The sequence below is a fragment of the Barbatula barbatula genome (assembly GCF_947034865.1).
Source record: "Barbatula barbatula genome assembly, chromosome: 8".
NCBI classification, from domain to species: domain Eukaryota; kingdom Metazoa; phylum Chordata; class Actinopteri; order Cypriniformes; family Nemacheilidae; genus Barbatula; species Barbatula barbatula.
The window spans coordinates 22,372,587-22,395,213 of NC_136771.1; the positions used below are offsets into that span (position 1 = coordinate 22,372,587).

Genomic DNA, 22,627 nt, shown 5'->3' on the forward strand with positions numbered 1-22,627 from the left:
TTGTTGAAGAGTTGGTTAGTCGACTCGTGGACATGTTTGTAATGAAGTGTATATCTATCATATACCGTACAACACACATCGCATTCTAGTGTCACGAAAACAAAGACGCGATGTTTGAGCTGGAGAAGACTCAGCTTTGTCTTTTATAGGTCAGGGCAAGTCAGGTACTCAAGCGTTTGAATGCCATCTGTTCAGCATCATTGGGAAAACATGCTCGCACATCTGGATGTGTCTGTGGAAAGACTTCTGTGCGCCCCTCTCCTGGGAGCAACGAGAAATCCTTTGAGAGAAATGCCATAAAAATATCCCACACATGCCTTCGACCACATTTGAGTTCCCATCAGACTGCACATCCCTTCGAACGTTCTTCAGTCTTCTTCAGTCCAAACAGAATCTGTAGCAAAGATTTTAATAGGACCATAGAAAGTCGGCCATGAGCACAAAGGTTTTATATTTTGCGTAATGAAGTCTTCCAGAGAGACTGATAGCAAAATTCATCAATCAATCAATGTTTATTTATACAGCACGTTTAAAAACCACCGAGGTGGACTAAGGCGCTGGACAGACAGATACGATGACTAAAGCAAGAGTGAATAAGTGTGCTTTCAGTCTGGTTTTAAAAATGGAGATAGATGGCGCATATGCAATGGAATGCCATTCGTTACTGGCCAATAGTGGCAAAGGCAAGATTACCTCGTTTTTTAAGTTTTGATTTGGGAACCATGAGTAGCCCAAGATCTCTAGGTTCTGGGGGACTGTATGGGATCAGGAGATCGGTTAAATATTGAAGAGCTAGATTATTAAGGGCCTTGTAAACAAACAATAACATTGAACGAACAGGATCACAAATTCAATCCTTTATTCCATTGGAAGCAAGTGCGGTGAGCGTAAGATGGGTGTGACATGATCTTCTTGCGCTTCCCTGTAGGAAGTTTGGCCGCAGCATTCTGTACTAGCTGAAGACGAGAAATAGAGGAATGAGAGACACCAACATAAAGTGCGTTGCAATAGTCCAGGGGAAATGACACAAATGCATGAAAGGCCATTTCGAATTAATTTTGTTCTGATGGTAATATATACACACATATATATATTTATATATATATATATGCTTCCTATTTATTTTTATAGTTACAGATTAGAAAGTTTTGACCTTTAGATACTGAGACGGCAGTGCCGTAGTTTAAAAAGGAAGAGCCTTTGTTTGAACAAGGGTACGTTAGGGAACAAAAATTTAACATTATGCTTAATCAAACATTTAACATCATGAACACTCGAAAAACGTATTTCTGCTAAAGAGAAGCGAACTTCACAAAATAAACTTTGGGGGAGGCATAGTAGTCAATAGTGAAGATGCGTATGACCTTACTGACACTGTGACCTTAATTTGCATTTCAGTGTGAAATGTAATTATGACTAGCACAAATGAGACTGTGTGATGTGAGACATGATTTAGTCCATTTAAATCCAATTCAATGGAGAGCGTATAACTAGTCTTGCATGGACATGCCTGTTTAAATGGTCAATGGACAGTAAATTAATAGAGTTTTTAAGGGAACACTACTGTACAACCACGGAGAAGAACACAATATAACATGGTATTAATGTTAGTGGGGAATAAACTTTTATAACTTAAAAGTCAAGTGTATGAAAATTAGCGAAATCCGGAGGTGATTGTGCATTGCAACCAACGGCTCATTTCACCCTCCCTTTCGAAGCACTATGGGGGTTGACACAGGACTAAAACGTTGTCACGTTTTCGTTTCTTTGCCTATGGAGATAACGTATTTAGGAATGAAAATAAAATGTGTTATACTGATAAACCAATACACTCTTCAATTTACTGGCTAATTTGTTAATGTTAGGGGGATTGGGGTACACGCACGAAACAGAGAGGTGAGGCTGGTCAAAGTTTTGGCAATGCATCAAATCGCTTCAAGGGCTAAAAGAATGAAAGACTGTGGAACATATTTTAACTCCAGTTTCACCTCTCTTCTGTTTTCTCCCATATCTCATTTCACACACATGCATTACAGACAGACAGACACGGATCTGCCACTCAGGAGAGCATTACACACATGATATATAATAGAAGATCAGACGAGGGGCCAGACGTCTTCAGTAAACGGAAAAACAAATCCAGATGCCATCGGATAAATTCAAGGAATGATAAATTCTATTCTGTAGATGCTCTGTGCATTTAAGGAGGGAAACAATTTAAAGATTCTACAGATCTCTTACTTAAAGCTACATTACAAAATACTGAAGTAAAAAATCAAACATAAATATAACAAATTCCTATTTAAAAAAAATCTACATTAACACACGTTCTCCATTCTCTGCCTTTCAGGAGCTAATCCATATACAGTATTAAACACAATGTTTCCATCCCTAGTGCTATTTTTCTCCCTGTGCAGAGAAGACATTATTTTAACTTATTGTTAAGACTGTCTGATAGAAGCAGAAACTATCATTCCTCCACTGACCGCTCTCATCCCATCAGTTTTCCTGGCAGATGAGAGGAGTTTCCTCTGAGCTCTCCGAACACTAGCTACTGCGCTTTAAATCACTGCTGCATCGCCTCTGACTCGCGTTTCGGCTTCAAGTTCATCTCGGGGTTTGGAAGCCCAGGTAAGACCTGGCACCGGACTTTATGACTTTCCGTTCACCCTCCATAAAACTAGAGAGGAAAAAATGCATGGCCAGGTTTATTTTCCACCATGTTTTAGATATCACTGCCTTGATAAAAGATGAGAAAAACATTGCATTCGTGGCCGAAAGTGATATAATTCCAGTCCTGTTAAATCACAACATTTAAATAAGCCTCAATGTTTTTTCATTCAAGTCAATGGGGTCAATAAATGACCCCTCAAGCTTAAATGGACAGCTCCCCCAAAAATTAAATTCTTTCATCATTTACTCATTGCTGATGCAGAACACAAAAGAAGATATTTTGAAGAATGTTGGTAATCGAATAATGGTGTCACCAATTCACCTCAATTGTATGGAAACAAAACCAATGCAAGTAAATGGGTACTGACGTTATTCAGTTACCAACATTCTTCAAAAAAAATTCTTTGTAAATAATGACAGAATTTTACATTTTTGGGTGAACTTTGCTATTTCTTTTCAAATCAAATTGTGTTTTCACCTGACAGACATTAAGGTCAATAAAAACATCCAATCATTTTATCTTGAAAGAGGGTCCGGGTCCACATTTAGACAGCAAAAAATCATAGGTAAAAACTATCTATTTGACCTCAGCAAGTGAGCCATTATCCACCATAACACCCTAGCAAAGGCATAGCAACATGCTAAAACATTAACAACACATTAGCAACACATAACACAGTTCGCAAACTTTGCGATTTGTTTTGTTTGTTCAAGCTTTACTCACATTTAGAAAATGGAAATATCTAGTCTCCATTAGCAAACTGTCATTGTACCAAGACGTACCAACTATACACTTTAAAACCTTGAGTACACCTCAAGTATCGTAAAGTAAATACTTTACGTTTTAAAACTCAAACGCACAGATTAAATTAACCTTTCACGCAGTTTAAAGTGTCACTCGGTTTAAGGATAGCATTAGTATGTGCGAAGGGACCCCTGCTGATATAAAATCTCACAAATTTAAGCATTGATTAAACACTAAAAACCTTTTTTACTTCTGCTATCTTCGACAGACCAATGCCATCAGTGCTATCGCTTTAATTAAAAAGGAGCAAAAAGTCCTGGAGGTTTTAATTGTGACTATAAATATTCTTGGCTCCTGCATCAAACTACATCGAATGGAAACTCTGATGCAGGATATTCAGAAATGATCATTTTGCCAACTTTTCCAGAGAACATATGACTTTGAGCTTTAATGAATGTATTATACAGATTTTTTCAGGATAGTGCAGCAGGCACAAAGCCAAAAATTCAGAAATCCACATCAACACGAAGACAAAACGTGAGCCATGAAAGAACAGAGCATACACCCACTGCAGCACTTTCATGTGTATTCAATTTAAAATTCCCCAAAATATCAATCAAATGAAAGATACGTGTCTTGTTCTAATCTCTTTACGCACCTGGATTTATGGGTACTGTTTGAAAGCAGTTTTGTTTCCATTCAGATTAATCGCACCATACATCATTTGTGATGGTTCTGTCAATGACCAATATGAAATATACTATAAGACAAAATGTGATCCCCTCACCCCATCAAAGACCGCCTCAATGGGTTTACATATTGAACACTAAACATTAAATAGCACTATTCCATTGAACAAAGTTTAGTAAGCATTTCTCGCCTTTATCTCCTAGACCTTTTGGGAAAGCGGAGGCTCGGCTTGAGGGGTTAATGAGTGTACAGATTTATTCTGACACTGACCTTCTCTCTTTGCGACAGGAGACTTATCAGCGGTATTAATAGATTAATGAAATCATAAGCAAAGCCATTAATCATCTCAGCTTTCAGCAGGTCAACTCTGTTCCTCATTGGCAACAACGTGAGTCTGAACTGATGCTACACAAAATGCATTTTTGAAGGCGACGGGACTAAATGAGACACGAAAACGACAAATCGCAATCCAAGAATTTTGTATTTAATATATGCGTGCAGCATCATACAAAGAAGCGTAACGGTACATGTGCACAACCTTGGAAATGTCAACATTGTTGGACGAATCTTCTACGAGAAGAATGCCTTGATGTCCACCACCCACCCACACAGACAGCTGCTGCACTCAGAGCTTAATGATCAAACATTTTCTGAATCCTTCGATCGAGTCTCTTAGAAAACCGTTAAACATCCCAATTAACACACAAAGTAACCATAAAACAGATCCTCTCTTTCCATATACATTCTTCTCTCTAGTCTTTTAAGCTGCGACATGTAATCTCATTTAAAACACAGAGAAAAAGAAGATTTACAAAATATGAATCCACATTACCATCCGTTCCGTGGTATGAAACAGTAGGGGTTTAAATTTCATTTTAGTGTGGATAAAGGGATTGCTCTCCAATCTCTCTCCCCACCCACTTCTTCAGAGAACACGACACAGAATGTGATCCAACAGTGGGGACGATTTTAATAGGCTGTGACATTGTCCTTGATTGTGACATCAGCTGAAGAATGAAGACGCAGACTTCTCTTGAGACGTCGACCCGAGAGGGGGTGAGGACTCGGGTTTGTCCTGTGAGACAAGTGAACAAGTTATTAAAGACTCACTTTCATATTCTTTTCAATGTAAGAACCGCCTTATATCTGATAGCTGCACATACATTAGCCGGAGATCTCCGGGGAAATGTTCTTTTGAACTTTTTCACGCGCATGGCTTCTATCCTCAAGGCAAGACAATGTAAAATATGATATGACATATTCATAAATCATTCCACTTTATTTTAAACTACATTTACATTTAAGAGGCTTTGAAAGCCTTCTAAGCCCTTAAATGTCCATCTCCTAAAGTCAATATGAAATTGATCTCCTTCACTTTTTTAATATCCAGCGCATGCATCGGCTCACATTGTTCTATAGAAAATTGGTAATCTTGCGTTAAAATAGAAAGTCACTTACTGTGAAAGGACTTTGCTTTTAGGCTTATATCAAGTATAGGCCACACTGGCTCTTGGTTAATGCTAAAAGAAACGCTACTCTCAAGAGATATCTTGACCTTCAGCATCTTTTATGTCCCAGTTGCTATTTCAGTTCCCAGCAGGTAGATGCTCACATAAATATGGCCTGATTCCATCCTTTCCAAAACTAATATTTTCTTGTTAAATGTCCTGTTTCACTCAGAAATATGGGGGCTGGAAATGCCATTTCATATTGACATTAAAGATGTGCCAATGTTAAGATTGAACCATAAACTACATATAATCTGACACTACAAAAATGAAAATGCAAAACAAAAATTGAGGTTTTAAACATTTGTGTGCAAATAAACAAGGAAAAATTTACGTCCAAAATGGATGGACAGCTTGAGGTAAATGTTTGGATATCTGAATTTAAGTGTGTAGGTGGATAAATTGTCAAGGGCCAAAACTGAAATGACTTAGACCTTTTATCTTTTTTTCTTAGACCCCCAGGCTGAGATGAAACACAAGACCCCACACTCCTTTCTAAATTAACAGCGGAGCTCTAAAATATTTCACCCTTCTTATGCCAGGCGGTGTGTGACATTTTCCGAATGGCCCTCTTGACATTTCGTGGTAACTTTTCCTGAGCATTTGTGCTTTTATATCCTTCAAGTGGAAAATGAGTAATAACAATGAATAAAAAGTTTAAGGTGGGAGAAACAAATGAATGAGGTCAATTTCTCATTTACACACATCGGTACGCATGCACACACACTTTCGCAAAGAGGGGCTTTAACATGATTATTTTTTTTACATGATTTTTACGTTATTAGTGAGATTTTGTCTTGTTTTTATGGTAAATTACTTATAAAGCAACCACATCTCTCACAACCTTCAAAAAAACTTGTTAAAACATACCTGTTCGGCGAATACTTGACAAACGAGACAAACGTACACTAACCCTCTTCTCTCAACAGGTAGTGGTCTAGCTTTTGTTGAATTAGCACCTATTGTACTATTGCTCTTTGTATGACATATCGCTTATTGCTCCCCGAACTCTTTGTAAGTGGCTTTGGATAAAAGCGTCTGCTAAAGGACTAAATGTAAATGTAAAATCTGTTTTGATAGGCCTTATTGTATGAAAACAATGACTGGCACTACAAGGAAAAACGAGTTATGTTCAGTGCTTAAGAAATATTGGAAGCATGACAACACTGACAGGATTTCTTTAAAATACATCAGTAGTTGAATTGCATTATAGGTTATTTCATTAGCCAACAATTTGATTAAACGTACACATTCAGCATAATTTGAAGGTTTCTCCAGATGTTGCGCAGTTTACAGACACATCAGTCGTAGACATGCAGCGCACAGTGAAGGCTGGAAAACAGGCAGGCCGACAGGTGCACGGAAAATCAAACAGACCCGATGATGATATGTGATGAACAGCAGCAGCTGGTCAGCAGAGCTCCCGCTTCGGCTCCCGTTACACGTTCCGCTCCGTCGTATCAAAACAACAGATTACATTCACCTGCCCAGGTATACAGAGCATAAAAGGTGAGGACGAGAGAGAGAAATTTTACATTCACATCTATTCATTTGGCAGACGCTTTTATCCAAAGCGACTTACAAGTAGTTTTTGACAGTGGCACATTACTGCAGAGCGATCAGGGATAAGGTGCCTTACTCAAGGGCACTTCAGTCATGACCTGCTGGCACTGAGATTAGAACCAGCAACCTTCTGATCACAAGCCCAACACTCTAACCATACAGTAGTAGTATAACATATACTGCAACGTCTCGCGAGACCCGAGCAAAAAGTCTCATGATTCATTAGGCTTGTTTGAGATGCGCCTTGCCTCGCCTGAAATGTAGGTGAGAGTAGGCGGCTGCAGTAAGGGGAGGAGTCAAAAAAGACCTTTGAAGTCGGACACTTCGTGAATCTCGCTGTTTTGTCGCTTGCAAAAGTGAACAGTGGAGGAGATCGCGTTCGCGTTTTTTATCGCAGACGAAGTGGATGTAATCGAAATACCACTGTTTTTACATGAAGATGGTTACAATAATAATCACTGAATGTACTGTCAAATGATGTACAAACAAACAGCTCACACAACAACATGTAACACATTTTCAAGGATTGTATAAACAAATGGTAAATGAAGTAAATAGCAAGTTGCTTTTGAGAGACAGAGGTCATAACAAATGTTTATCATATTTAATAACACGCAGGTTTCTGCCACCATTTCAAGTCCATAGTATTTTTCCATACCATGCAAGTCAAAGCTGTATTGTTGCAAACATTCTTCAGAATTTCTTCCCTTGTTTTAAGACCCAGACACTTCTCAGATGAAACCACACAAAGATGAGGCATAATGACTAAACAGTCCATTTAGATATGTATTTAGATATGTATTAGATATGTATTGATTTATTAATTCACACAAACATACAGTAGAATAAAGTGAAAATTAAAACAAGGAAGAATTCTAATGAAGAGAAATATAAAATAATCGCATGTCCTAATTCTTAACTTCACTAGGCGTGTTTTGTTTTTGTTTAGTTTGCATGTAAATATAAATTAACAGATGGGTAATCTAATTCTTAGAATGAAGAGAAAATGTATCAGTTGACATTCTCAGCCAATGAGCTTGAAGCTGTGTCGTCAGTCAGTCGCTTCCCATCATGCTTTTGAACAGCGCAGTCGGAGGAGAGCAACTGCGCTCGACTGCTCAATCCGACACAGCCGCCTCGCCGTCGCGAGAGTTTTTTGGCACACGTCAGTATGACATCAGAGCAAGGCGGACGTAACTCGGACACTTTTCTAACCGGCATGCAGCTCGCGGTGATCACCGGTGATCGGTTCTGCGCAGATTTTGCTCATCTCTCAAACAAGCCTATTCATATTTAGAACATGATGCATGACGGGATACGCTTAGCCTTAATACTATTCAAGCTAGTGTGGGTTTATGCGCACTGCACTTTGGCATTTCGGACAAACTTGCGCTCTTACTTCCTGTCGCGTGCACGCGCTCTCAAGTGGCCGAGACAGCAAGTGGGGGTATTTGGACGCAGCCTGAGTGAACAACTCATTCCCTACGTTCGTTCACTACTTTTTACCCACAATTCATTCTGATTTTGAGATGACCACACGTTCACCCTGAATTTCCCATGATAGAATCAGCTGGTGGAGATCGAGTGACTGTTAATGCCACGAATGCACGTTTGTAGCCTACTTTGTTCTTGTTGACACTTATTTTCTTTTCTGAGAATAAACCGATCAAATGAATGTTATAGTGGCGCTTTATTTTAAATGTATTAAATTATTTTATTAAACGTAATAAGTGTAATAAAACAAACGTGGCAAACAGCTGTTTTGTTCTCTTTATTAAAAACGTGACAGATAAGGTAAAAATGTACTTTACCATTTTATTATCAATCCATTAAACCACACATGTGTTATATAAATGTTATACTGTCTGTTATATTACGTCAATTAAGTCTCGCTCAATTCTTCCCCTTTTGTGGAGTATTTAGCATTCGCTGTACAGGGGATAAACAAGTGAACGAATTTAGCAGCTTATGATTGCAAAGTTTATGATGATGTTTCTCCATAAATTGGGAAATACTGCCACCTTATGGCGTGGATGAGGAGTTGCAGCTGACGTGTTTTTCTGAGGTTCACGGTGTCACGCCGTACCGCAGTTTGCACGTGAAAGTTCAAAAGATTTATCATTTTAACATCGGACATTTACAACGTATACAAACATGCCTGAACCTTCCAATGATATATTTGACAGAGTAATCGAATTTGATAGACGCTTTTATCCAAAAGTGCAGTACGTTCATTCAATAAATATATATTTTTTAGTTCACTGGAATTTGAACTCATGATACAAAACAGATGAAAGATAAAAGCTTCGAGATGTAATTTGTTTTAGGTGAAGGTGGCGCACTTGACTTGACGAGGCGAAGCTGATACGACTCCTTACATTTAAGGGGCCCTCTGAATAAACTAATTGTAGAAATACTGTGGAAAACAGATAAATAAATAAAAGGGAAATATATAAACAATTTTAAACGAAACGGGGAAAGGATTGGAAGATTGATAAGTGTTTGTCAATTTAGTCTTCCTGAGAAAAACAACGGAGCATTAAACACTGTAAATAGCCTGTGTGTGTTTATGACTTTTGTGTTTATGGCGTATGGTGTGAGATGCGCTGGGTTCGGATCTGAAGTGATGCTGATGCTGCGCGGTCTTGATGCGTAAACAGTCGTCACGAGACAGCCGCGCGCAACTCCTGCGCTAGACCATCAAACGGATAATAACCGGACCCGCGATCTCCTTTTCAAATTAAAACCGAGTGCTTTACGCTTAGACAGAAAACATGGGGGATAAGTTCGAGCTCCTGAAGACACCTGTCAACAGGCGAGCTGCGCTTAAGAAAAGCAAGAATGAGAAACTGCGTTTGCGCGTGATCTTCTTGGACGACAGCGAGAGAGTTTTCGAGGTGGAGGTGAGAAATCAAATTCATCTCACACTGTCTTCAGTGTTTAGTTAAGATGAAGTGCAGTGCAGGTCACCGTTATGTTTACTTTATATATTTAAACATGAAAATGTGTTTAATATTTCATCTTTTTGAATGCATTTGTTTTTGTTAATAGATCCAGGCACTTTAGTTTAATAATACTTTAGGGGCATTCAATAATTTTAATGTATAACTTATTATTTTAAATAATTTAACATATCTATACTTAGAATCAAATAACTTATTTTAGAAATACTTAAAAAGAAATATAGATGATCACCAGCAGAAATATGTTTATGTGCCATTGTGTGTGTGAGAGAGGAGAGAGAGAGCTTTGCTCCAGCTGCTTGTAAAGGGGCAAAATTTTATGTCCCATTATCTGCTTGCTGCATCTTCTCCATGGGGGGTGGATGTTGTGTGTGTGTGTGCCCGAGGGACTGCTTTTACGCACCGCAGTCTTGTACCAGTCAGGACGAGGGGGTAAAAACAGGTAAGATTTCAAATGAGAGAGAAGGGGAAGGGCGAGAGAGGGACGGACAGAGAAGTGCCTGTGAGGCATGTATCTGTCTGAATAGGATAAATACGATGGCTTAACACTGAACACGGCTTCTCTTGGCCTCGTTCCATAGAGCATGCCCGCATTTCTCAACATCCTTGGGCAAAACATGCAATTAGCAAAAGAGGCAGGAAAACTAAGGAGGGGAAAAAGATAGGGGTAAGAGAGAAGATGACATGTTATAAAGAGATCTTAAATCACGATTCGTAATACTACTGCACATATTTTGGTTTTGTAAAAATTGTCACTTTTAAACCTACAGCATCGCTTGACGTTTGAGACATGAAAGACGCTTCATATTGTATAAGACTTTGAGAAAAGTAATATTACTTAAAGCCATTAGACGTGTGCTTGGCAGGCGATAAAATGAGTAAAAATATTTTACTAAAGGCGTTGTATTGAACCAGAGCAGAGACTCTTTTCAGATTCTTGACATAGGCCAGAACCTAGCAACCACTCAACGCACACTAGCGATGACCTGGCAACATCTTTACATCATGACCGCTGGTTTGCTGTGGCAAGCACCACTAACATTATTATCAGCAATATTAAATTCTAGTTCGAGTAATTCAATGAAGATTGTATTCACCGGACATAAAGTTAGCAGAAAATGTATCTGCGTGAAAATCCCATTTAGTCCGGAAGAAACCATAAAAGATTTCATTTCATGTTACAACGCAAATGTGTTGTTCTTGCTTTTCTTTTGGGGTCATGATTCTTCCACACTTTCTCTCTCTGTGTTCTTCTCTTGTTCCATCCCTCTGACGGGATAATGTGAGGTTAGATTCCTTGCTGTCACAGTATAAATACAGGGTTTAGAAACACATCCTCACACACATACTGTATATATATATCCACACAAACACACTCATCAGATACCAACCCTGTATTTTAAGGCTGAATCAGTGAGCATCTGACTATCCCATAATTCCGTTTGAGCATTTGACTTGCTGGAGACTCAATTATCAGAGAAAGTTTGTCTTGGGATCGTGTTCCGCTCAAATCACACAACGCCGACTCATTTCCGACATCATAGAGTAACAGATGGAGTAAGAACAAAATCTGATTGAGTCGATTCATAAATAGCAACTGATATCATTTATTCACCCTCATGTTGTTCAAAACCTGTTTATGACTCTTTTTTTCTGTTGAACAAAAAAGAAGATATTTTGAGAAATGTCTCGGCTCGTCCATACAATGGAAGTCAATGGGGCCCGATGCGCTTTGGTGACCAACGTTTTTCAAAATTTAAATGAAGGAATTCTCTTTTATTTAAAGCCACACTGCAGTCAACTGTATCAAAACCAAAAATCTGTTTTAAAATGCACTTTTTCTCCAACAGAGAGACATTCTCGGTTCGGATTTCTTCAATAAGGTGTGTGGACATTTAAAACTGCTGGAGAAGGAGTATTTTGGCCTGGAATTTCGTCACCATACTGGAAGTTATGTGAGTCAAGACCTGTCGATGATGTCAATAAATAATGTCAATGTTCCAATACTTAAAACAGTATTGAGTTTTATCTAGTCTTTACATTCTGGCTGTTTCTTTCAAGTATTTAAAGGAAATCTTTGCTTTGCAGGTTTGGCTCGAACTCCTGAAACCTGTGGCTAGACAGCTCAAGAGTAAGTTTACACAGTGATGATTTTGTGACTTATTTTCTTGCTATCCAAATTTACAGTAGGGTGAAGTGGGGTCAGATGTTCTATAGGGTTCGACAAATAAAACAGATGTGAAATAACATTATTAAATTAGATATATTATAAAAAATTGAATAACATGGTGTCTCTATAGAAATTATCAATAATCGGGTCATGGAAATTTTACATTTAAAAAAAAGATTAATGAAAAATGTAATGACTTTTTAATGAAACATGTTTAGTGCTTAATCAAGTAAGACTGAATACAGCGCTTTTGCTTACCCTAGATACCAGTGATGTGGCATTTCATTTCATTGTGAAGTTTTTCCCTCCTGACCCAGGACAACTGCAGAGAGGCTTGACCAGGTGAACCATGCACATATTTACGTGATAGACAGATACAGATAGAGAGAGAGAGAGATAGATGGTGATAGGTGCTATGCCTACAGTCTGACTGATACCTCTTTTATACAGGTATTTGTTTGCACTTCAGATCAAACAGGATCTGTCGAATGGCAGCCTAACCTGTAATGACAACAGCGCCGCCCTGCTGGTCTCTCATATACTGCAAGGTAACTACTCTCACTAAATTTCATCCAAATGTTTTTTCTTTGTTTATTTTACACAGAATACATTTCTCTCTGCTCCCCTTTTTAGCAGAACTCGGGGATTATGACGAGGAATTAGATGCTCATCATCTTGAAAGAAAGCAGTATGTGCCAAACCAGGAGTATCTAGACCACAAAATAATTCGCTTTCATAAAAAACACAGGTAAGACAGACACAGGTACTTGGTTCCATCTGTGAAAACAATACGGTCACAGATAGCAAAGTAATTGTTTAAAGCACACGTAACCAGTACGGCAGAATCCTCCGATTAACAACAAATATTTATAAATGTAAAATATGTACAAATTTGTAATCAACACGTGAGTGACTTATGTTATGTTATGTTTTTATTACCTTAATGAGCTTTTTCTATCTACATACATGTACACGCTACCCTTGCATGGAATTCGCCATGTTGTTTCTACAATAGCCCTAAACCTACAAACTGCTCTACAGAGCGTGTTTTGCAACTCACGTTATCTCCTTCGGCAACGAAGCGAAAACGTGTCGACATGTTTGTCATGTGTCAGTTGCAGTTTTGGTTCAAAAGAGAGGGTGGAGTGAGCCATTGGTTGCATTTCGCAACCTCACCACTAGACGCCGCTAGAATCTCCACATCGCTCCTTTAACAAATAGGCTAACATAACACATTTAACACATGCAAAGGATAAATAATTAAAACAAAATATCACTTAAAATATTAAACATGGTCACCAAATAAAAACCGATGTTAGGTCACTACCTTTTTTTTGTTTGGTGTCAGAGGTCACACTCCTGCTGAATCAGACGTGCACTTGCTGGAGGTCGCTCGTAAAATGGACATGTACGGGATCCGTCCACACCCTGCTCATGATGGAGAAGGGATGAGAATCAACCTCGCCGTCACACATATGGGAGTGCTTGTCTTTCAGGTGCAATAATATATATTAATGCATTTAAGTGTAAATGAAAAAAAATTTAAACTCTTTCACATTGCTCATCTATCACTGTTATCAGGGCAATACAAAGATCAATACCTTCAGCTGGGCCAAGATCCGTAAGCTGAGCTTCAAGAGGAAAAATTTCCTTATCAAACTCCACACCGAGACCGGGGTAAGAGACACACAATATTCCTCAGAGATAAAAGTGAGTTCCTCTATCGCAACCTTTTTTTCGTATTACCATAGTCGCTTATCGCTTTGTAAATGTCTTTGTTCTGTTGAACACAAAAGAAGATATTTTGAAGAATGTTGAAAAGCAAACAGTTCTGGGGCAATTTTGACTTCCGTTGTAAGTTTTCCTATGGTAGTCAATGAGGTAAGAACTGTTTGGTTACAAGCATTCTTCCAAATATCTTTCTCTGTGTTCTTCAGAACAAAGAAATTATACAGATTTGAAACAACTCGAGGGTGAGTAAACGATGACAGAATTTTACTTTTTGGACCAACTGTCCCAGAAATGTAGTAAATTAAAACATTTTAAGATGCAAACTGATTTCTTTAAGAAACAGGGGCCTGAAACTAAGCGAGTGCAATCATATTACTTTATTCTTACGACAAAAATTAAGTTGTTCTTAAGACAATATTTTATTCATTTACAATCATTTATTCTAATCTTTTTGTGCTAGCCTTCAAGACGGGACACCGTTGAGTTCTCCATGGCCAGTCGAGATGTTTGTAAAGCGTTCTGGAAGATGTGCGTGGAGTACCACACTTTCTTTAGACTCGCTGAGGAACCCAAATCACATCCCAAGTCCCTTCTCTCCAGCAAGGGATCCAGTTTCAGATACAGGTATGAGAGAGAGATGGTGTGCTCACACAAGATTTTAGATGAGACAAACAGTGAATCTGATCCACAGACCTAGATGTGTAAATACCTTACGCTTCGGACCTTTCAAAACTGCCGCACCCCAATCTTTTGAGAATGCTTGTAATTTGACATGCTGCGATGTTCTATGCTCAAAAAAGTTTCAGATGTTGGTTTATAAGACTGAGGCTATACGTTTTGTGTGGTAGCGGGAGGACGCAGAAGCAGCTTATGGAGTGTGTGGGCTGTGGAGAGAAGAGGCATTTGTCTTTTCACAGGTAAAGCTTTTTAGTTGTCCTGATATGAATTGAAAACATCTGGAAAATGTATGTGACAAATACAACAAGCCAAAGACTATAGCATTGTTTTTTTCCTGTATCTTCACCAAACGTTTGTTCCGCAGGACTCATTGTAAATCTGAATTTGACGCCCGTTATTGCAGATCCTCTCCTGACATCCTTACCGACGTCTCTAAGCAGGTATCGTACTTGCTCATTTTGCAAATCCTTTTTGGATTCCTTGTCTCAAATGTATGCCCTTTTTTACACAGCTGTACGAGCAGTCACATCTACCTCCTGACTCAACCGTTGCCGAGCAACCCAACGAACCAAAGCGTAGCCTATCTGCTGTGGAAGTCATGTTCGCTAATGAGCTAGAACGATCCAGGCCCTTGTCAAGAAACCCTGCCTTCTCAAGCAATTCTGCCTCGCCTAAACTTCGCTCCATGTCCACATCAGGAGCGGAGCATCGCGACAGAGGGGCTCAAAGACAGAAAGCAAAGAGACGATTGTCTCCCAGCGCTCAGCATCTTGTTCTCCTCTATCCTAACCCGCCCCATCTGCAGTTCCACCCAGTGCTACCTACCTTCCCCCTTGCCGCTCATCCGTACCTACTCCAAGACCACACGTCCTCGTCGCTAGACCGCCTCTCTCAAACCCATCACCACTCGGTGCCTCTGCAATACTTGCCTGGACAAATCGGCCACTCCTCCTTACCTTCATCTTGCTTATCACCGCAATTACTGAAGCATCAGGAAAGACTCTGCCTCGCTGGTCAGGGATCGGTTGAATCCAGATTGTATGCCAGAGGAGGGGTAGAGTTCAGGGCAGGGATGAACAGAAAACTGGAGTTGGGTAGAGTGGAGGCGGGCCATTACAGCGACGACTCCTCCTTTCACACCGGCTTGCCACGTCGAACTTCCAGCCAACCAGACGTCAAATTTTATCGACCCACACTCGCCTCAAACGCCGCCGCCTACGCATCCGAATATCGCCCGCTGGGTTATTATCCACATTTATCACGACACCAGGTTCCCACCAGGCCCACCTATCTTCCTCTAAACCCTGCCCTTCTCCCGGAAAGACCGACTTCTTTATGTGTACTCGGCACGAGCAGTTACAGTGATTCTGATTCCGACACATTTTACCCCTACTTCCCCGCGTTGGGCAAAGTGGTACGTTCTGGTCCGCTGGCACGTATGCGCATTTCTTCTGGAAGCCTTCAACTGGATGAAGAGGACGGAGAGGATGAGGAAGAAGGGGAATCCCAGAATGAACAGAAGAATACAACTTTCGCTACTGTCAAGGTGATGAAGTTGTAGCTCTCCGCAAAGTCCGGACTGACAGGACTGAACAAATAACAAAATAAGCGGTGTCCTGCAGACCAATGCATAATAATAAAGTAAAACGACAATCCTTGTTAATCAGGGGACATGAGGTTTTATTACCATAAGAAAAATGTTAAAGACTTCTCACATTTATTCTATTAAGGCCTATTACCACCAAGAACAATAATTTAACTATAAGAATAGTAGGTAAAGATGAAGTTTTACAACGATAACGGAACAGAGCAACAACATTACTGGCATAACTTTATAGGGACTTTTCACCAAATAAATTTAGATTCTGTCATCATTTCCTAAAATCTGTATAAACCAAACAGTTCTTGGCCACCATTGACAAACATATGAGGAAAGTTTTAATGGTATTCTAAAGTGCCCCAGAACCGTTTGCTTTCCTGCATTTTTCAAAATGTCTTCTTCAACAGCACAAAGAAATTCAAAAGGCAAATTTTCCTACTATGGTAGTCAATGGTGGCCATGAACTGTTTCGTTACCGACATTCTTCCAAATATCCATGCTTCTCAGAAAAAAGAAATGTGTACAGATTTGGAACAACTTTAAGGTGTGTAAACAAAGACAGAATTTTTATTTTGGGCTGAAATGTCTCTTTAAGAGCTATATTATCTAGCTAATGAATGATTAAAACATTCGTAGCCAATCTAAATCTATACAATTTAAAAGGCTTGCACATTTAAAATGAAGCTACAGGATGCAAGTTTATAATAAACGTGTTGTCAGCAGTTGTTGTGGACACTTATGTAGGCCTACTTATCGTAGTTGTATTGATATCTTTATAAATCTTAGGGGCTATTCACATGACGTGTATTAAATAGCGATGCACATTTTTCAAGATGGAAATATTTCAACTTTTCACAGTGTTGCGCGTGCACTGCGGATCATGTGACAATGAATAAACCATCATATTCACGGTTTCCAGAGCAGAGAAATGCTCAATGAAGAGGAAGAGATAAGCACAGCATAAAAAAAACTAGTAGCAGAGTTTTTGTAATGGATTTTCGGTGCCAAAAATCCATTTGTTCTTCACCAGAACTTCGTCCTCAAGGCAAGCGCAGTTCGTGGTTGCCTAGCAACGGCAGACGCCATGCAGGAGAGCGCAAGTTCCCCAGTGCTTCGGGAAAAAAAGAGAAATCAGCATTGCTCATCAGCAATGGACGCTTAGTGTGTCTTGGTGTTAATAGGCCATTTAAGAATTTATTTCTCACAACTGAGTTTAAATATGTGCAAAGTGAACAATCATTTTGTGGTAACTGAGTTAATCGTAAAATTCAAGAAAACATGTACTAAGTATTATGTATTGAATAGAAATGTAAAGTTAACAAACAACGAATCGGTTACCTGACTGTTTGCTGGCAATGAATAGCTAACAATTAAAAAAGATGCATATGTGATGATATGATAGAACTGACAATTCTTTATTTGTGCTACTGTAGTGATGTCTGTAGTACATTTTTGCAAGGATGTGACTTTTGTCAATACATTTTTAACTCTTCAATAAAGTTTGTTAGTCATTGAGATGTACAAAGTATATTTAGCTCTACATGGTCGACTTCGGTACTTTGCTCATACATTTCTTTAGTCTAAAATCACCTATTTATAAATAAAATATTTTTAATCTTTCCAAGGGTTCACCGTAGTCTATCATCCATTCATAAGATTGACATTAAATGCTGTCAGCAACCAGAAAAATGTAAAAGGCCAGAAACAGTAAACAACACATACAAAAAAACAAACCACGACATGGGTAGTAGAATCTATCAGCTATATAGCTAAAATGTAGTGCAACAATCTAAAATTTTTAACAAAACATAGAGTATAAATGAAACAAATAATTGCACAGTATAGATAAACTACCCAGCCACGTAAACAATTCATAAACGAATACAAAAATAAACATCTTGCTCACTTCTGCTTTTCATAGAGTAGGTGTATGTTCTATTCTGTCTGCATTTATGAAATATATGCACGGTGCATGTGTATACAAACTATTCACAGCTCGAATTAAGATCATACAGTACATTAACATCGATAGATATATTGATTTCTTAACAGTTCTAATAATTTTATTAAATGTCACTGTAATCTCTGTCTGTTTTACTTTACTGGGTAATGCTGCAGGTGTAGTTCTCAGTAGCAGTTAGGGAACATTTTATTGCTGGTATACAACCACAGAACAAAACACAGTTGTTGACATGAACAGTTTATGAGGAAATGTTTATAAATTCTTGGAAATGGGATATTTAGAGATATTTTTAGTAAGAAAATTTGGTTAATACCCTGTTTTTGAGAGTGTAGACATAGTAAGATATGGTTTATGTTGGTAAAAAGGAAAAAGATAGCTTCGATTATTTGAAGGAATAATTGACATCTTTACTGGCTATTATTCATGTCTAAAGCACATTTCAATAATGTGACATTAAAGTGCCACGTTGTTCAATATATTCTTTAATGTGGATTACAGCAGTTTGGTCCTATATACTTAATGCCACCATTGGAACAAAATGCTTTCAATAAGTATTGTTGTAAAAATAATGCTTTTGTCATCATCCTCTTTTCTTCTTAACCTTCTAAATGCTTGTGTGGCACGTTCACTTCCTTTAATTTGTTCTCACTTGCTCTTATGTAATTTGCCAGAACAAAGAAACCTAGAAGCTACAACGCCTTCATAATATAGAGAAATTATAATATTATAATCATAATATAAGAAACTTGAAGCTTTGCAAGTTATGTGTTACTGGGTATAAAATGAAAGGATGCGGTCCTTTACCTGCATGTATATTTCTGTAATGATTCCACGGTATTTTATACAGTAACAGTAAAAACTCATCTTTATATCATATCACATTAGGCTTCCAAAAGGGGCTTGCTCGTATTTCTTTCTGTGTATATTTCTCAATTGCGTGCCCTGTTTAGGAAGTGGATATCAGATTAGAGAATCAGGTTAGTGAAGATGTTTAGTTCAAGCATTGGTGCAGTGCACAGAAAACATGACATAGCGACAAATCTTACCAAAAGATGTCCAGTTCCCTTTTTCATTTGTGGGTAGGAATATGGCTTGGAAATGTTCTGTGTGCTTTACCCATGTAAACAAAACATCAGTCTCAAGTCTCTCTGTAAAAAGCTTTGTTCTGTCCATCCCATTTCTTGGACTATATGCTCTTACATTTCACTTCTACAGTACCTCCTCTTCGGTCTCTCTTCTACGAGTAGTTGTGCAGTGGTTCACTGATCTTCATGCAGGCCCAGTGCAAAGCTCTGACCAAAGTGATCAGAACCAGGACAAGGAGGAACACCCAGGATGCATAAATCCCCTTAAAGTGGCGTGCCTTCCACCACGTACCGGCCTACGGAACAAAGATAAATATGTATGCATTATAAAACTGTAGTGCTTTTTCGGTATTATAAGGTAGAAACTGGCTTCGTTCTTACCATCAGTCCTGCTGTTGCTACGGTGAAGATCAAACACAAGAGGAAACATATCAGACTCCGCTTTCTAGGGTACCTCTGGCCAATTGATGAGCTGTGTGGATAACAAGACAGTTTCCGCTGAATTCAAGAAACTATATCGATGAAAATATTTTCGTTTAGTCAGTAAATTCCTTTACGTGTAAGTTTCCAATATTTAACCGTAACCTTTCATTTCAAAATGTTTGTGAAAAATGTAAAATGCGTGCAAATGTTTAACTGGTCGTGTTTACTGAATGTTTGTGGATGGTATTAAACATACACTTTTTTGCAGTGTGGACAGCGTACCAATGTCCGGTCTGTAAACTCGGTCCACTAAAGCAACAATAGACAGACATTGTTACATTATGCATCCTCTCCTAAATACAATTATGACTAAATGAATCGATAAAAAGCTATGAAGTGGAAGCGAATATGAAACTGATTTCTTTTATATTGAAGATGACAATGAAAACGATTACCAGAAAAGTTTTTCCACAGTGGCCACATGAAACTCTGGCACCAATGGGTTGAGGATTCGGACTCACTGCCGCAAGATGTACCGGACCTAAATTAATAACGCGCTTACTAGATCCAACAAAAACAACAACGTTATTATATAAATGACAGGATCTTTAAAAACAACATAAATACACAACATTTCTGTTTATTGCTGCTTAAAACAAGCTGTTTTAATCTTCTTGATTCTCAACACTAAGATGGATCTGGGGGGGCATTTTATGAAATATAGAAATGTATGATTCATTTTGTGCAATCAAACATCAGAAAAATGAGACCACCAACCAATATTTCAGCAATGTACAGTTGAACATGGTTTTATTAAAATAAAAAGTCTTTATTTGGGGGCCACAAAGCTATACACCCAACACAAAGGTGACCTTACTACGAAAAAGTATATCATTATTATCTAAACTATTCTTTTTCCTTTTAAATTTCTCTCACCAGTAAGAACGCGGACAGGCAATTCTCTGTGACGTCACTTTGCAGATAAGAAGACAGTTACATGGACATCGCACATATTTCTTTCCTGCCGGAGCGTTCTTTATCGGCTAAATGGATAAAACAGGAAGTTATGTCACAGTCGAAAATATCACTTATAGAAGCAAAACTAACTTAACTATCACAGCATTAAAAAGAGAATGAACATACACAGAATCTGATGCATTCTAAACGTTTGTAAACTCACTGTAGCTTCATTGCAGACGTCACATTTGACCACATGCTGGTGGATCTTGCCGTCTACGCTAATAGGCGACTGACACACTCTGCAGCTGATGACAGGAGCGCTGCCACTCTCAGGAGAGCCCAGCGGGGAGTACGGTGGAGGAGCCTCTCCCAGCATCGTTGAGGACATGGGCGGCGCTGATGGGAACGATGGAAAACCTGGGACCAAGAAAGGAGAGAGAAAGGACATAAAAGGAAAGGGAGCGAAAGGGATACAGTTATAGACAACTTCGCAATGAAAGCAGACAGTGTCACACCTTATTTATTATTTGATTTATTGGTGTCACATGCATCATATGATTGCATACTGGATAGTGAAGATGAATATAGATTTGTCACAAAATACAATCGACGGAAGTTAAAATAGTAATGCTGCTTAGGCTTAAACTGTGGACTGGTATTGATAAGAATGAGGGCAAAACAGTCTTACTTGGTCACGTGAATCAGTTGTAATGTTACATGGCACCAATCTATCTGCATATAACTGTGATAATCTGGAATCTGTACAGTTTGCTTACAAGGTTATTTTAGTTTACTAAACCCCTTCATTGAAATCAAATAAACTATTGACCTAAACATTTAGGAAAAACTTAACTCAAGGAAACAATGAAATGTGTTTTAAAAGCAGTGAAATGATTATAACCAATGCAAAACGACTTAAATAAAAATAAATTATTCTTATATAGCAACATTAAAAATAAACCAATACATTACGAAATGACAAAAGCATATACAATTTCACAATTGCAATAACTTGAACTAAAACTAACACAACAACTAAAAATCTCGAAATAAAAGCAAATTTAAAATATGAATAAAACTCAAATCAAAACTATAATACCTTACTACATAGATAGTAAATGAACAAAGTCTGGGTTTGTTTTAAACCCTAGTGAGCGGTCTTCATAGAAAACATTTGTGAATGTCCTTGGTTTCAAATATGATTTGCTCTTGGATATTTTACTAACTAAATCGTTTTTAACCATTGTGTCTTTCACTATTCGTAAAGAGTTCAAATAATTCATTGACTTTATAAAGACCAGATTTGATTTCTTTATAAAAGTTTATTAAAGTAAGTTTGTGTTTAATTCGTATGTTTATTTAAAAAAGCGCATTATTGTTTTTGTATCATTCCCTGTTTGCAAGAAACTGGATCAAAGATTGCCAAATGTGCTCTCTAGACAGACGGCCGACTCTCTGTCCATGTCTCATAAATCTGAGCAAACAAACTCTGTCAGGGTATCGATCCCCGGTGAGTTGAATACTTTTAAAGAAAGTTTCATGACATGATTTCAATGAATGCATATAATGCTAAAACAGTATAAACAGGCAAGACAGCTCAGTAGGATTTAAAACACATGCTTGACTTTACCTAGTGGTTTGCGCTGGGGTCTGTAGGTTCCATCTCCACTTGACAGCAGCCCGGTGATAACATCGCGACCCTCCGACAGCAACGGTGATCTTTCCCCGTCAGCCATCCCGTAATATTCCGCTGTGAATTCGGGAATTTTGCGGGTGGTAAATGTTGTCACGTAGCGCAATAGTGATGCGTGTTAAAGCCTTCCAGGAAGCGTCAGATCATCACATGATGTTTGCTATCAGGAAGCGGGCAGCAAA

General features: G+C 38.5%; 2 protein-coding genes across 2 annotated transcripts; one reads left to right on the forward strand and one right to left on the reverse strand.

The window, feature by feature from the left end:
- Positions 1–9,953: 9,953 nt before the first annotated feature.
- LOC306897751 (FERM domain-containing protein 7) lies at positions 9,954–16,282 on the forward strand (the record flags this gene model as incomplete). The annotated part of the gene is made up of 12 exons (XM_079462742.1): positions 9,954–10,082; positions 11,993–12,097; positions 12,231–12,273; positions 12,576–12,654; positions 12,763–12,860; positions 12,946–13,060; positions 13,661–13,808; positions 13,894–13,989; positions 14,504–14,667; positions 14,892–14,960; positions 15,086–15,161; positions 15,233–16,282. The coding sequence occupies 12 exons, from the start codon at positions 9,954–9,956 to the stop codon at positions 16,280–16,282; spliced, it is 2,172 nt and encodes a 723-aa protein (XP_079318868.1).
- A 1,428-nt stretch (positions 16,283–17,710) lies between these two features.
- pip4p1b (phosphatidylinositol-4,5-bisphosphate 4-phosphatase 1b) lies at positions 17,711–22,607 on the reverse strand. The gene is made up of 7 exons (XM_079461529.1): positions 22,383–22,607; positions 20,973–21,169; positions 20,729–20,835; positions 20,248–20,353; positions 20,049–20,101; positions 19,751–19,841; positions 17,711–19,665 (listed from the first exon to the last, which is right to left on the reverse strand). Exons 1-7 carry the CDS (start codon positions 22,486–22,488, stop codon positions 19,522–19,524), a joined length of 804 nt encoding a protein of 267 aa, XP_079317655.1. The 5' UTR covers positions 22,489–22,607; the 3' UTR covers positions 17,711–19,521.
- Positions 22,608–22,627: the final 20 nt, after the last annotated feature.